The sequence below is a fragment of the Chanodichthys erythropterus genome, chromosome 13, assembly GCF_024489055.1.
Source record: "Chanodichthys erythropterus isolate Z2021 chromosome 13, ASM2448905v1, whole genome shotgun sequence".
NCBI classification, from domain to species: domain Eukaryota; kingdom Metazoa; phylum Chordata; class Actinopteri; order Cypriniformes; family Xenocyprididae; genus Chanodichthys; species Chanodichthys erythropterus.
This window is the reverse complement of record NC_090233.1, coordinates 15,354,877-15,370,577: the sequence shown is the minus strand read 5'-3', so window position 1 is coordinate 15,370,577 and position 15,701 is coordinate 15,354,877. Positions and strand designations below refer to the sequence as shown.

General features: G+C 39.9%; 1 protein-coding gene across 1 annotated transcript in view; it reads left to right on the top strand.

Moving 5' to 3' along the window:
* pappaa (pregnancy-associated plasma protein A, pappalysin 1a) overlaps positions 1 to 15,701 on the top strand; it is a 103,274-nt gene that overhangs the window by 3,037 nt on the left and 84,536 nt on the right. Inside the window, exons 2-7 of the mRNA XM_067407423.1 lie at positions 302 to 594; positions 2,599 to 3,368; positions 7,223 to 7,368; positions 8,396 to 8,689; positions 11,278 to 11,470; positions 14,555 to 14,676. Coding sequence (XP_067263524.1) covers positions 302 to 594; positions 2,599 to 3,368; positions 7,223 to 7,368; positions 8,396 to 8,689; positions 11,278 to 11,470; positions 14,555 to 14,676 — 1,818 coding nt within the window. The remainder of the gene's footprint in view (positions 1 to 301; positions 595 to 2,598; positions 3,369 to 7,222; positions 7,369 to 8,395; positions 8,690 to 11,277; positions 11,471 to 14,554; positions 14,677 to 15,701) is intronic.

Here is a 15,701-nt window from a genome sequence, read left to right as displayed (position 1 = left end):
CGTTTATGTTTCAAGATGATCAAAACATGGTTTGACAAAGGCAGCGTACTGTACTGCTAATGCATTTCCACCTAATGCGTCTTTTCTCACTGATTGGGTTGGCCCAAACACTGCAACAGCGTAAATTATACAAAATACAAATTCTCGTTGTTCATTGTTCGATGCCACCTATATGCAGGTTCATGTCATTTCCAAAACCTACCCCTTCCTCCTCAAAGCAGCTTTTGCAGTATTGTTTCCTGACTTGTTGCAATTGTATTTCCCTCCTGACGCATTTGTTCTTGTGCATTCTCAACCACAGGTCTCTTCGACAAATGCTTCTATGCCTCCAGTGACCGTGGATGGCTGCTGGGAATTAAATCTGTGAGTGAGCAGGGAAACCGTGACCCGCGTTTCTTCTTCTCCCTTAAGACGGATCGAGCACACAAAGTTACCTCCATTCACTCGAACGCCCGCTACTTGCCCAGCCGCTGGGCCCATGTGGCTGTGACTTACGATGGCCTCTATATGAAGTTATATGTCAATGGTGCTCAGACTGCTGTTAGCAGGGAACAGTCAGGTGACGTCTTCAGCCCCCTTACTAAAAAGTGTAAGGTAAGTTTAATTCTTTCAGCCTTTCAGAGTTTAACTTTTTGCACAATATCTTGGAGAATCGCACACAGCCATTTTTTTAGTAAGTATAAGTATACATGTTTGTTATTAGTTAAAGGTGAAGTGTGTAATTTCTGTTTCTCTGGGTGAAACAAACAAAATTGCAGAAATATAAATGTTTTTTTCAAGTGGGTTTCCCAAAAACTTCTTCTGCCCTGAATTGCAAACCAGGCTTATTGGAAAAAATGTGCCTATGGCAACATTTCTGCAAAATATTACTTTACTTCTTGCACATTTCGTGACCGTTTCAATGTGTCCAGTTGCTCTAAATGCACATTCAGTTTTATCTGAAACACATGTTTATTACATTGGTGGTTGTACTGATCTTGACTTTTTGGAAATAAAATGTCTGAGTAGCACAAAAAGGTTAATACTCTATTGTGTTTGAAAACAATGTAACATAACCGATAGTGTTAAAGGGATAGTTCACCCAAAAATCATCACTTACTTACTCTCAAGTTGTTCCAAACCTGTATGAATTTCTTTGACCAAACAGCTGATGAGCCCCATTGACTTACATGGTATTTTTCCCCCCATACTATTTAAGTCAAACTGTTTGGTTACCCACATTCTTCAAAATATCTTCTTTTGTGTTCATCAGAAGAAAGAAATTCATACAGGTTCAACTTGAGGGTGAGTAAATTATGACAGAATTTGCATTTTTGGGTGAACTATCCCTAGAAAAGCGAACGCGAGATAAAAAACACATTTGCTGAAGCAACCGTGCCATATCAGTTTGCTTCTGCAAGTTTTTGAACTCTTTTATCAAGTTTAACAGGACTCAAGCATTCCACATCACAAGTGCAATGCTGTACCAGGTGAGCTTCTGAGCAAGTTTACCACACCAGAAAACCATCGCTGGTTATGTGATGCAAACTTCAAAATACAAAAGTACAAACCATGCACTATGGTGAGTGTTTTGAGGTCATAGCACAGTATTGTGCAAGGGACCATGTGAAAATAAGTCTCTATTAATCAATAATCTGCCCCTGTAATCATAATTTGTGTGAAAGGGTGTTTTACTGCCACTCTAGTGTTCATTTCAGCTGGAAATTGCTGCCAACTGCAATGAGTTTTGCAAAAATAAAGGAAGAAGCAAGTTTTTCCCAATGAGCCTTTGTTGCCATTCCAGCAAATTTCACTGATAACACAACTAGAGGGGCTTTTGCACAGGAGGAACCTTTTCATAGTTCCTAGAACTATTGGCTGAAATACCCGGGTTTTGCCACTTTCACACCATAGTAACTAGGAACTCCATTTGGGAGAACTAAATTAGCTCCTATTTCAGAGCAGGGTCTAAACCAGCACTGTAGTTAAACGCATATCAAACACCGGCACCCGGCATTTTTAAAAATCCATGTAAACATATTTACTTCACAAACATGGCAATAGCAGAATTGACCTGTTGTCTGCAGGATTGTGTTCTTTTTTTCCGCCTTGATGATATGTAATGCTTAAAGTTTTCATAGGAGATTTCATCTCTTAGCCACACTTTTTGCTCTTTTAGTCGGGTAAATTATGCATTTACATTGCATCTCCGTTATCATGAATCCCATGACACACAACAAACACAGCTCCGATCACGGCATCCTCCATCCACTGGTTTTTAGCATTTGTAAATTCCGCACTTAAAGACGCCGCTTCAGAGTTCCTGTTGCTGGTCCAAATGCAACCAGGAACATGGCATGGGGGAAAAATTAGTTCTCGGGGAACCACCCTGAGAGCTAGAACTACCCGGTATGAAAGCCCCTAATGTGCACTAGGGGAAATCAGCCTACCAAGGGTTAACTTACAAAGCTCTCCACATTTAATACTGGAATAGGAGAAAGTATTTTATCAGACAAAAAGTTACACTCTTCACCTTTGAAAAGTTGCCAGATACACATACTGTATGCGAATACAAGTTAACAGATAAATGTAATGATCTGATCTGATCTAAAACTCAAGGTGCTGATGGTGGGTGGAAATGCCTTGAATCATAACTACAGAGGCTCCGTGGAACGGGTCGGTTTGTGGCGACAGGCTCTCTCTCAGAGGCAAATCATGAGGGACATGCATGGACAAGAGGACCCTGAGGACCTTGTTAACCTGGTGATCCGTGAAACCTTTGAACATCCGGCGCGCAAATGGCTGGCAGTGAAGGACGGCAGCTTCCCGATACCCGACGAGGGTCCTCGTGCCGGGTTGTGGTCTTTGGACACCACCCTGGAGCCTCCAGCCTGCGGACAGACGGTGTGCGATAACACCGAAGTGGTGCGCAACTACAATCATTTCTGGAGCTTCCGTCGCCCCAAAACAGTGCGATACCGCGTTGTGAACGTGTTTGACGACTTTCAGCGCAAACCCACAGTGACAGATCAACAGATTCACCTGCAGCATCAGCATCTGAATGAAGCCTTTAGCATGTACAACATCACCTGGGAGTTGACTGTGCACAACGTGAGCAATTCCTCTTTGTATAACCGTCTGGTGCTCGCCAACTGTGACATCAGCAAGGTGGGTGATGAGGATTGTGACCCTGAATGCAACCACACCCTGACTGGCTTTGACGCCGGTTACTGCAAGCCCCGGACGCGATGTCCTGAACATAAACAAGGGAATGGCATCTGCGATCCAGAGTGCAACTGTGAGAACTATGGTTACGATAATGGAGATTGCTGTAATCCTACCATCACCGATGTGACCAAGACCTGCTTCAATCCAGCTTCTCATTTAAGGTAAGAGCTTAAGGCCAGTAGCCACCTTGTCTAGTAAGTTGCACAAATATTTTTTTTGTCAGAAAGATTTCATAGCTTGTTGGGGTGAGTGAAGAAGAGGGCAGTTAAAGGGCTTTTATTTACATTTATTAAGTCATTCCTTTGTGGTGATAGCTCCCTATGTTTTCTTTGGGCGCTTCAGTTACATGCTAAACGTGGATAAGAAGGCATTAAGATATTATAAACAGCTGCATCATGAATTTCATGAATGACTTTGTTTTAGGTACAGGTTGCGGTGGGGTCAGGTGGCCTACACAAGCTTCACTTTTAGTCAAATGCAGCTTTCCTAGCAGCTTGGATTCACATTTTCCAGTTTTAGGTCTTCTTATTATCTTTAGTGTATTGCTATAAACAATTCTGAAAAATTGGCAGTTTATTCGATGTCCAGACTGGCTTCAGGAGGGCCACTTTCCTGCAGAGTTTAGGTCCAAGACACCTGCCTGGAAGTAGAGATCCTGAAGACCTTGATAAGCTGGTTCAGGTGTGTTTAATTGGGCTAGAGTTCAGCTCTGCTGGAAGGTGGCCCACCAGGAGAAAGATTGGACGACCCTGAAAAAGAGCAAAATGGGGGAGTACAGATCCATACCACTGCTTCCTCTTGGTATGGATTTATGGAGCTAAACATTTTTACCAAATCTCCAGATCAATCTCAACACTTCAGTAGCATGTATGATTAGAGGCCATGTCTCTCTAGGTCGGGAGTAACCCACCCTGCACCTGGAGGGGTACCAGCTTGCAGAGTTTGGCTCCAACCCTAATCAAACACACCCAAACCGGCTAATAAATGTCTTCAGGATTAGCCATGTGTGTTGGAAATGAAGTGTGCAGGAAGGTAGGCCGGGTTGGCCACCGCTGCTCTAAGCCAGTGCTCTTCAAACCTGTCCTGGAGACCCCCACCACATTTTGTATGTCTTCCTCACTGATCACACACAGTTCAAGTCTTGAAGTCTCTACTAATGAGCTAATGAGTTGAATCAGGTGTGTTAGATGAGGGAGACATCTAAAATGTGCAGTGATGAGGGCCAGGACAGGTTTGGGAAGCACTGATCTAAGTAATCTGCAAAGGCAGTTGTGGATTTTTTCATTTATTACAGTTCTTTTCAAGCTCTTCATGAGCAAAAACGCTTTTATCAGGTATTTTGTCTGCCATACTATGATTTGCTTAAACCTTTCAAACACCAGTGTTTTCGGCAAAAGAAAAAACGAGTAAAAGGAAATTGGATTTCTAAGTCTGAGCACCTGAGGCCACTGAACAGAAAGCACAACATGTTTACAATTCCACCAGAATGGATATGGTCTGGTTTAACTTTTGCTCTATGTGAATGGTAGCAGTGTTCATTTGTTTCAAAAAACATGATTAGCCCAAGGACGCGTAGTAATCCAAAGCTATGAGATTTGTTTTAGGGAGGATTTGTTGCCTTAAAAAGTTTTTTTTTTTTTTTTTTTTTTTTTTTTTTTAGCGGCTTTTATTTTAGTTGGATGGACTACAAAGTAAAAACCAAGATTTCAAGGAAGCTTATTTCTTGTTTAGAGTGGTCTCCAAGCAACAAATTTGTTTTCAAACTGTAGTCATAAACGTTTGTTTACAGAAGTGCACGCAGCTTCATGGAGAAAGTATAAACAGTCCATGTTGTGAGAAAATTGTGAATGAATTGATAAGTGAAAACAACCTTTTTACATCTTTGTTTTGATCTGTGTGATTCATCCCAATATTCCAGGATTGTCCTTGAATTGAGTTTCATAACGCCTTAATTAAGGTTCTCTTTCAAGGAAAAGCAATGTTTTCTATTAGCCATTTTGAAGGCTTTCCAGGCCGCAGAATTGCATCCAATGGTATTCCTTAAGCTCTTCAAATGACTCCGTGTGCGGGCTATGAGGTGACATCAGTCACGAAAAACACGCAGGTGGTTTTACCAAATATTATCCCATCGCAATCATCAAGTGACTGTTTATCACTGGATATCCAATCCAGTAACAGAAATCAGCAGTTGGCCAAACCTGAGCTTTCAATGGAAATATTGCAACCGATGGATGAAAGATGGTTTAGAAAGATTAGAGTGAGAACAGAAGAAGAATTTTCAGATAAGCACCCCAAGTGGTTGTTTATTTTGTTTTGATTATGGGACGTCTAGGGAGACAGGCCGATGGCTGCGCCGCAAACATTCATCAACATTCCTTCTTAATTGTGGAATTCTGGATGAACACTGCGCTACATGCGTGGCACAACAATGGCTGTGTGGTCGGAGGTTTATTTTTGTAGACCTGGAGTCTGTTACCACTTTGCTTGTTTGGAAATCTAGCTAACGGGAGACGTCGGGTTGGAGAAATGTCAATGATATCTGCTTATGTCATCTTACATGTTTTAGGCTTTCTGAAGAACAAATGCAGTGCCAGATTATTGCAAGCAAACAGCCTGTCTATAGAGAGTGACTTGTGTTTTTACCTTCACAAGATCACTGATCAGATCTGACGGTGTATACCTTGGAAGCAATTGTGGTTAACCCGAAGCCAAAAGTCAAACACTTGTGTGAATCCTCACCATGTACTCATGCTGTATGCATTAATTCATCCCTGGCTTTGGATGTCTGTCCTCTTTGGGCACGTTGTTGATGTGCAATAAGAAAAATGTCTGTCATGGCTTTGGTCCAAAGATTAGTCACAGGTGAAAGGTGATACTACATTATCATTATCAGTCTATGCTTCCCCCTTGGCTGTTGGGTTCATTGATGAATGGGGTTTCTTGAGCTGTCACATGGGTCACCTCAGGGAGGTCCTTCATCAGGTGCTTTACAGTCGTGTGAACTCTAAGTGCCAATGAAGCCCATAAACATAACGGACCTTAATGGTTTTGCCCTAATGGAGTGCTCTGGTGTAAAACAAGCTCTTAGCACACTGAGTTAAAGGAGCTACATGCTCATAAAAGCACCTGTCTCTGGAAAGACACTTACATGTGCACACCTGCGTTGGTCTCCTTGCTTGCTGCTAAAACGTTAATTCGGACCAGACTGGGGAAACCGAGAACAAGGTTGTAATGGATTCTTGAGGGGGATGTTAACAGTTGCTGTACAGCTTTTTCTCTGGCACAGTAGAGAGAGTGCTAATGAAAGAACGAAACTTGGTGCTGATTGCTCTTGCAAGCATAGAATTTTCCATGTAGTGATAATTATAGTGATAATCTCATAAATTAAAATTTAGCTTTTTCTAAAATGAGTCTTGAATATCATTAAGGATTTGTGGTGTCTCTATTAAAAGCTCAGAATTGCGCAAACTGGAATCTTTTTATTGTGGTAATCATTCTCGTGGCAACAGCTCATCAATATACTACATACATTAGAACAGATAGACATTGACAGAAACTCATGGTATCCCTGCTGAAAAATCCATCATAAGTTTGTTTGTTTGTTTGTTTTGCATTCTGGGACTAGCATGGGATGCTGGTTGCTGGTTTCTGTTCCCCAGCATGGGAAGTGGGTGGGCTGGTGAACCAGCTACACCAGCTCAGTTTTGCTTGAGAACATCATGACTATGCTGCTCCACCATCTAGACCAGCACTCTAACCAGCATAAACCAACCTGGACCAGCATGGAATTCACGCTGGGATCTTTTTTTTTTTTTTCTTTTTCAGCAGGGAATGCTTTGACGTAGCTTGTCATCTTACTCCAAAGGAGTAGCAATCCTCTTTCACCCTCTATGAAACAAGTCTTCCAGTCACTTTGCATTGAGGGAAATGTAGATTTATGGGTGTGTCATAATGAGTGTCAAATAAGCAATGAATGCATCAGCCAAAAAAAAATTATCTCCATCTTTGGCTCCAGGGCCTATCTGGATGTGAAGGAGCTAAAAGAGATCCTCAAGCTGGATGGTTCAACGCATCTCAATATCTTCTTCGCCAATTCCTCAGATGAAGACCTGGCTGGAGTTGCTACATGGCCATGGGACAAGGAGGCACTGACACATCTAGGTACTGAGAAATTACTGCATAAGCACAGTCCAGGTCAAGAGTTTGAATTGCGTTCCTACAGTCATTTAATGCTGAAAATCACAATCCATACCAGTTCGGTGCTTCATATTCTCAAAACTCCCTGCTTGCTCATCACGGGGCAGCTTAATTGATTATTTTTTTTAATAGAGGCTTTGAGTAAATGATTCAAAGACATAAATAAACAATGAAAGTTGAGTAAACAATGATAGCTATGAAAAGGAAAGGAATATGAAAAGTATTCAAGTACATTTCGGCTGCATATACACTGCAAGACACTGTTCAGGGCTACATTTCCCGAAAGCATAGTAATCCTAAGTTGATTGTAGAATAATTGCCACCAGTTGTCTCTACGATCAGCTTTGGGAAACGCAGCCCTGATCTTTTGACACTCTTTTTGTCCTGCCTGATTACAATTACTTACACAGCACTCTAATTACTTACAAATACTGAATATGAACACGACCAAACATTTGGTTTTATTGCATGTCAGTGTTTTTAAAATATTGTTAGTGGTCAACAAAACATCAGAACACTGCAGCCCAGTGGGATTTCTGTAATTAGACTCTTATTTTGACTGAACTGACTGACTTGTTATATTGCTTTACTGATTGATTAAACAGATGAGAAACATATGATCTGATCTGTACCAGATACTGGTGAAAAAACTGGATCTGGTTGACAGTGTAAATGCAGCCTTCATTCCACTAATTCGGATTAGCTATATTTCTTTATATATTTCTACAAAAACAAAATCTACAAAGAAAAGTTGAAGGATTACCTGTCGTACAGTAGATCGCAATGCAAGTGCAAGGGTCTAACATTTCAAGTGATGTCATTTTCATTACGTACAACCATATTTAAGTTTGTTTGGCATAAATGCATTCACATTCAAACCACATAGTATAAACTACTCATCTAGAACATTTGACAAATAATCATGGAAATAATCATGCAAATTTAAGGAAAGCACATCAGGGTTTAAACTCTGTTTCTTCTCTTTCCATAGGTGGTATAGTTCTAAATCCGTCTTTCTATGGAACATTTGGCCACACTCATACCATGATCCATGAGATCGGTCACAGTCTGGGACTGTACCATGTATTCAGGGGCATCTCAGAGATCGAGTCCTGCAACGACGCGTGTTTAGAGACAGAGCCATCTCTGGAAACTGGAGATCTGTGCGCCGACACCAACCCCACACCCAAATACAAGCACTGCAGGGACCCTGAGCCTGGCAACGAAACCTGTGGCAACCGCAACTTTGTTCACACGCCCTTTAATAATTATATGAGCTATGCAGGTAAGAACAGATACATGGAAACTCTCCTTTCTCAATCTATCTTTTACTAAGTAAAATAGTAAACATAGTAAACATAGAAATAATGCTGTAACCAAAACATTTGACATTTGAAAACAAAAATCATAACCTAGTAAAAGTTACTTCTTAGATGACTTATTAGTCAGAAACTTCATGCCTGTCTCACCTCATGCTTGTAGCCTGCCTGAAGAGAACATAAGGCTTAAAACATTAACAAACATTATCGAAAGTAGAAAAAATTGATATTGTATTTTACTATTTTACTCTTGGCTAAATGGGATTTCTGAGATGAGCGCAATATAAGGAGACTACAAGGCATCCATATATTTTGAACTGCACACATTTTCTCCATTGCGTTTGCATAGAAATGGTCACTAAAAATAGCGCTTTTATGCTTTTTGAATAATCAGAAAGATCATGCCTAAAAAAGGCAAGCAAAGATACAAGATGAGAGGGTAGGGCTGTCAGGTTGGAACGGCTGGTGAACTGTGAATCATTTGCATAGCAGTGATAGAAGTGATAGAAGCTTGTGTATGTCGAGAAAAGGAGGGGACCAAGCACTGAACCTTGAGGCACCCCAGTAATGTGACCTTCTCTCCTGGAAACTTCAAAAGATCTGCCTATAAGAAAAGACTTAAGCCACTGAAGTACCATACTAGTGAGGCTAAATACACACTGTTAAATAATATTTTCATGTTTTTTGCATAATTGAAGACTTTGATCTTGATTGTAAAAGACATAAAACAATTAATATTGTAAAGATACATATATTTTTTAACACATCACATGTCTCATATTTAATCTCAAACAGTATCTTGACTGACTACCTGATAGTCTATTTAAAAATTTATTGGAATTACAAACCCGATTTTAAAAAAGTTGGCACACTGTACAAATTGTGAATAAAAACAGAATGCAATGATGTGGAAGTTTCAAATTTCAATATTTTATTCAGAATACAACATAGATGACATATCAAATGTTTAAACTGAGAAAATGTATCATTTTAAGGGAAAAATAATATAAATAACTTCAAACTCTTTGCAGTTTTTCTCTGAGAAACTCCTTTCTGACATTTCTCCACTATTTTTGGCCGCAGCATTGGGGGAAACGTCTGGGGACTGAGGAGACAAGTTGCTCAAGTTTAGGAATAGGAATGTTGTCCCATTCTTGTCTAATACAGGCTTCTAGTTGCTCAACTGTCTTAGGTCTTCTTTGTCACATCTTCCTCTTTATGATGCGCCAAATGTTTTCTATGGGTGAAAGATCTGGACTGCAGGCTGGCCATTTCAGTACCCGGATCCTTCTTCTACACAGCCATGATGTTGTAATTGATGCAGTATGTGGTCTGGCATTGTCATGTTGGAAAATGCAGGGTCTTCCCTGAAAGAGACGACGTCTGGATGGAAGCATATGTTGTTCTAGAACTTGGATATACCTTTCAGCATTGATGGTGCCTTTCCAGATGTGTAAGCTGCCCATGCCACACGCACTCATGCAACCCCATACCATCAGAGATGCAGGCTTCTGAACTGAGCGCTGATAACAACTTGGGTTGTCCTTGTCCTCTTTAGTCCGGATGACATGGCGTCCCAGTTTTCCAAAAAGAACTTCAAATTTTGATTCGTCTGACCACAGAACAGTTTTCCACTTTGCCACAGTCCATTTTAAATGAGCCTTGGCCCAGAGAAAACGCCTGCGCTTCTGGATCATGTTTAGATATGGCTTCTTTTTTGACCTATAGAGTTTTAGCCGGCAACGGCGAATGGCACGGTGGATTGTGTTCACCGACAAGTATTCCTGAGCCCATGTTGTGATTTCCATTACAGTAGCATTCCTGTATGTGATGCAGTGCCGTCTAAGGGCCCGAAGATCACGGGCATCCAGTATGGTTTTCCGGCCTTGACCCTTTCGCACAGAGATTGTTCCAGATTCTCTGAATCTTTGGATGATATTATGCACTGTAGATGATGATAACTTCAAACTCTTTGCAATTTTCCTCTGAGAAACTCCTTTCTGATATTTCTCCACTATTTTTGGCCGCAGCATTGGGGGAATTGGTGATCCTCAGCCCATCTTGACTTCTGAGAGACACTGCCACTCTGAGAGGCTCTTCTTATACCAAATCATGTTGACAATTGACCTAATAAGTTGCAAATTGGTCTTCCAGCTGTTCCTTATATGTACATTTAACTTTTCTGGCCTCTTATTGCTACCTGTCCCAACTTTTTTGGAATGTGTAGCTCTCATGAAATCCAAAATGAGACAATATTTGGCATGACATTTCAAAATGTCTCACTTTCAACAGTTGATATGTTATCTATATTCTATTGTGAATAAAATATAAGTTTATGAGATTTGTAAATTATTGCATTCCTTTTTTATTCACAATTTGTACAGTGTCCCAACTTTTTTGGAATCAGGTTTGTATTTTTGCACAGTAGGCTATATATTGAAATTCATTCTTTATTTTGATTAATATTTTTAATATATTCTGGGACATTTGATTGAACTGTTTTACTCAACTTTGTCACATTGCTAACACTTACTGTTACTCCACTTTTCCCCAGACGACGACTGCACTGATTCCTTCACACTTAACCAGGTGGCTCGCATGCACTGCTATCTGGACCTCATCTACCAGACCTGGCAACCCAGCTACCGGCCCCCTCCAGTCCCCATGGCCCCCCAAGTGGTAGAACAGGAACAAGACTCCATTACTTTAGAGTGGTTTCCGCCCATCTCTGGCCACTTCTACGACAGGTGAACTCAGGTTGCAATGGCATAGTACATCCCCTAGGGACAAATATATGTATCAATATAAAAATATATAAATACAATACAAATATATATAAATATGTGCACGTAAATGCAGACGTCCCAAAACTTTTGGTAATATAGTGTATATACATGAGCATTTGTATTGCTCTCTGGGGAGATGCAATTGAGAGATGCAAAAATAGTTGTGCAATATAAATGTGGATGTAGGCATGTCTAAGCACGTTCTGTTTAGTAAATATTGAAAGAGTAGAAGTCTGAGACATTCTGTAATAGTTTTTTAGTACAGTGAGAGAATAGATTGCAGGAAGTGCAAAACAACAGAGAATTGTCAGCCTCTGCCAAATCGCTAACACATGTGATCAATTGTGCTATTTTGCGCTGTTGTAGATACAGTGGAATTGTTCACATTGCCTTCCAAAATCATCTTGTTGGCCTTGGATATCCACATTTGATGACTCAGACCAGTGGAACTTTGTTGGGTTCAGTCTCTTTGTTGTTTTGCATCAGTTTCCTTAGAGCTGAATGCAGTCAGAGATATTTATTTGCGGGCCTGCAGACAGTCCGCGAGGGACCGTTATGTGAGAGACAGGTGGAATTCACTGAGGCAGGCGGCAGGGGAATCCCCTCAGAGGAGCATGTTGAGACATGTCGCTCTCAAACTCTCCACTTGGACCATGTGACATTGTTTACTGTACACCCATATAACATTCTAACACCACAGTCTGACTGCTTAAGCAGCAGCCAAATTTGCCATTACCCTCTGACAAAAAGTGCTTAATGGGTCATTAAGGCTGATAAGCGATTCTCACACCAGAGCAGTCTTGGGGTGTAACATTTTTAAGCAGTGTGACAGTAGCTTAACTGTTTTCAAAACAGTGCTACAGTAGTTTTTCCAGTAACAACATGCTTCTTTTTTTTTTTTTTTTTCTCAAACAAGTAGTGGTGTAGCACAACAAAAAAACTTTTAACATTGATGCATTTGGAAGACACTTTTATCCAAAGTGACTTACTGTACACAGCATAAATGAGTACACCCCCTCTGAAACTTCTGAAAATCAGCAATTACTCAGTTACTTACAAGACATGTTAGGGTTCTTTAGAGATATAATGTTCCAGCAAGTCTGCTTAATCAGTTACCAAAGAAGCATGTCAAAGTTATTCAGGAAAATAAGATTTTCTTATCAAGGTGATAAAATGTTGTGTAGCAAAAATGAGTACACCCTCCTAAACGTTACTAAATAAAATGAAATAAAAATTTTCTGGTGTAAATTTAAGGCCATGTTTGATCAACAAGTATGTATGTTGAAACAAAACATTTAAAGAGAAGAAATTTCTTGACAATTAAAAGTGTTATATAGCCCACCAAATCATTCTCAGACTTAATGCTGACAACAATGGAAGCACTTGGGAGAGAACTGTCAGGAGACTTATTTTCTTAGCACAAAAGAGGACAAGAGGATTACCAAATCATTGTTTTAAGTGTGAAAATATAGCACAGAACTTCAAAAGTGACACAGTAACACAGAAATTCAAAAACAATTGACTTGTGACAATAATCAGGCCTTCATTTTAAGCTTTCATTTAGGGATGAGGGATTTTTTTGCTAGACAAAGAGCAGGAGAAATACCAAGCGAGTGTCTCAGAGCCAGCAAAAGCTATTCTTTAGAGGGTTCTGTAGAGTTGAGCAACACTCCCCATTAAAGATCAGGGCATTTAAGGAGCTCATCATCCAGGAGTTAAACAGGACAGATTTGACCATTTGTCATGAACTTGTTCACTCAGTGCCAAGAAGGGTCAGAGCAGTATATTCAAAATATAGGGCATACTAAGTACTAGAATATTATACATTTGTTGAATTTAATCTAGGGTGTACTCATTTCTGCAATCCTTCATTTAAACAAAATTGTGTAGAGGATGACAAAGTATGTGGAGCTTCAGCGCTAAAAAAAAAAAAAAAAATTGCACATTTAGTTAGTCCGATCAACTTGAAACTCAGCATGCAGTGTCTTGGTCCAAGTTGCCATGACCGTCTATGAGGACATTGGCATATCTTGAAAAACATGGCCGTCATCAACCAATGAAGTTTGAGCACCAATTAGATGAGGTTAACGGAGGCCGATCGGAAAGAAACATGGTATGGGTCATCGGCACGATTCTCTGAAGGTGCCTGAGAAGTTTCGAGCCAGTGTCACCTAGTGGTAAAATTAAATTTTCAAATGCTTATAACTTTGTGTGTAGTCGACATCACATCATTAGACTCCTGAATCCTTGCTGAGTCCAATGATACCAAACACATTATTATGGTTGTGTAATATTGTGATTTAGCACTTCAAAAACTTTTGCGAATATATTTGAAACCATTAGTCCAATCAAGATGAAACAACCACAGGAAATACGAAACTATGTGCTAATGCCCAAATGTCAAATTTTTGATAGGAAGTGGCAAAAAAAATCCAATCTCAATTGCTCCTGGGTAATTTTTTATGCTCTCATATATATGTCTATAACTTCAAAATGAAATGAGATATTTTCACCAAATTTGACACACATATGTATGGGCACACTCTGAGGACACCCAAAAACTGGTGGAGACTGGGCAATAGGTGGCGCTGTAACTGTCAAAAAATGGTCAATTTCCTGTATTGGCTGTAAATGGTCTTTTCCATCTATCATCTATGTGCTTACATGCTTGCTAAATAAAATATAATACCTTTTTTATGTCCTTAAAGTCTTAAAGTGCTTGAACCCCATTAATTGCCGCTCACAGCTATATTTTTGTATGTAATCAGACAAGTACAGTATATATTTACAAATATTTCCAAGACCCTATGAACCCTAAGTTTTCTGACTTATGAAATGTGATTTTGTGGGGTGTGTAAGGGCAGCTTGACTGCACTAAACTATTAGTGGTGATGATATTAAGCTCACTTTGGTATATTTAAGATTTTTCCCACTCTGGCATGCTTAACAGTTATTGCCTCATATTGATGATTCCTATCTAACTTGCCATCTACTTGAATTTGCTGTATCTAAGTTGCATTTTGTCCATCTCTGTTGGTTTCCTAGAGAAGTGGGATCAGTATGTGATAAATGTGCAGAGGGTCATGTCCTTCTGCAGTACGCCTCCAATTCTTCGTCTCCGCGCCCCTGCTCCCCGTCTGGACACTGGAGCCCCAGAGAAGCAGAGGGTGAGTTTACCGTCTCATCATTTCTTCTAAACACACTTGGTTGCCTTTGGCTAGTCCTGCACCCAGTCAATGCTGCTTTAGAGAATCGACGTACTGACTGCATCGCAGGCTATTGCACGTGTTGTGTCTAAGATGCAAGTGCCAAAAGTGCCTGAATATTACACATTTTTCATCTATCCCGTTATAGAGAATGTGTCATAGAGGTGATTAACTCGTCTACTGTCTGCATTCCGGATAAGTGTGATTTAGACTCAAGCAAAAGCCTTCAGAAAATATTTGTGGTCTGTGCATTTCCCTGGACAGACGCTTGTATGAATTTCTGGTCCAGCGTTTGTAATACTGAACTGTCTCTGCAACCAGAATAGAAAACCTCAGTGTCTCTGGGCCATTGAAACTCTTTACAAAAAGACCCGTAGTTTCAGTGGGATACTTGCTCAGCAGAGTCAAACGAGTGTGCAGGTTCTCCTGGTCAGAGGCATGTGGTTGCCAAAGTCTCATGAGTTCATGGCGGCAGCATCCCAAAGGAAATGTTTGTTGTCTGTTGCCATGACGAAATTGCATCCCAAGAGTAAGAATCTCATTTCATATTCTTCTGGTATAGTAGGATATCCAAACCTGTAGCTCTACACTACTGGTCAAGAGTTTGGAATAATATATATATATATATATATATATATATATAATATTTATGTTTTTGAAACAATACGGTAATATTATTGGAATTATTATTAATATTATTAGGATTTAAAACAGCTGTGAAATATTATTACAATGAAAACAATCTATTGTAAAATATATTTTATAACATAATTTATTCCCATGATTCCAGTCTTCAGTGTCACATGATCCTACAGAAATCATTCTAATATGATGATTTGCTGCTCAAGAAAAATGTATGATTATTATCAATGTTGAAAACCATTTTTGTTCAGCAAAGATGCATTGAATTGATCAAAAGTGACTGTAAAGACATTTATAATGTTATAATGATTTCTGAAGGATCGTGTGGCACCGAAGACTGGAGT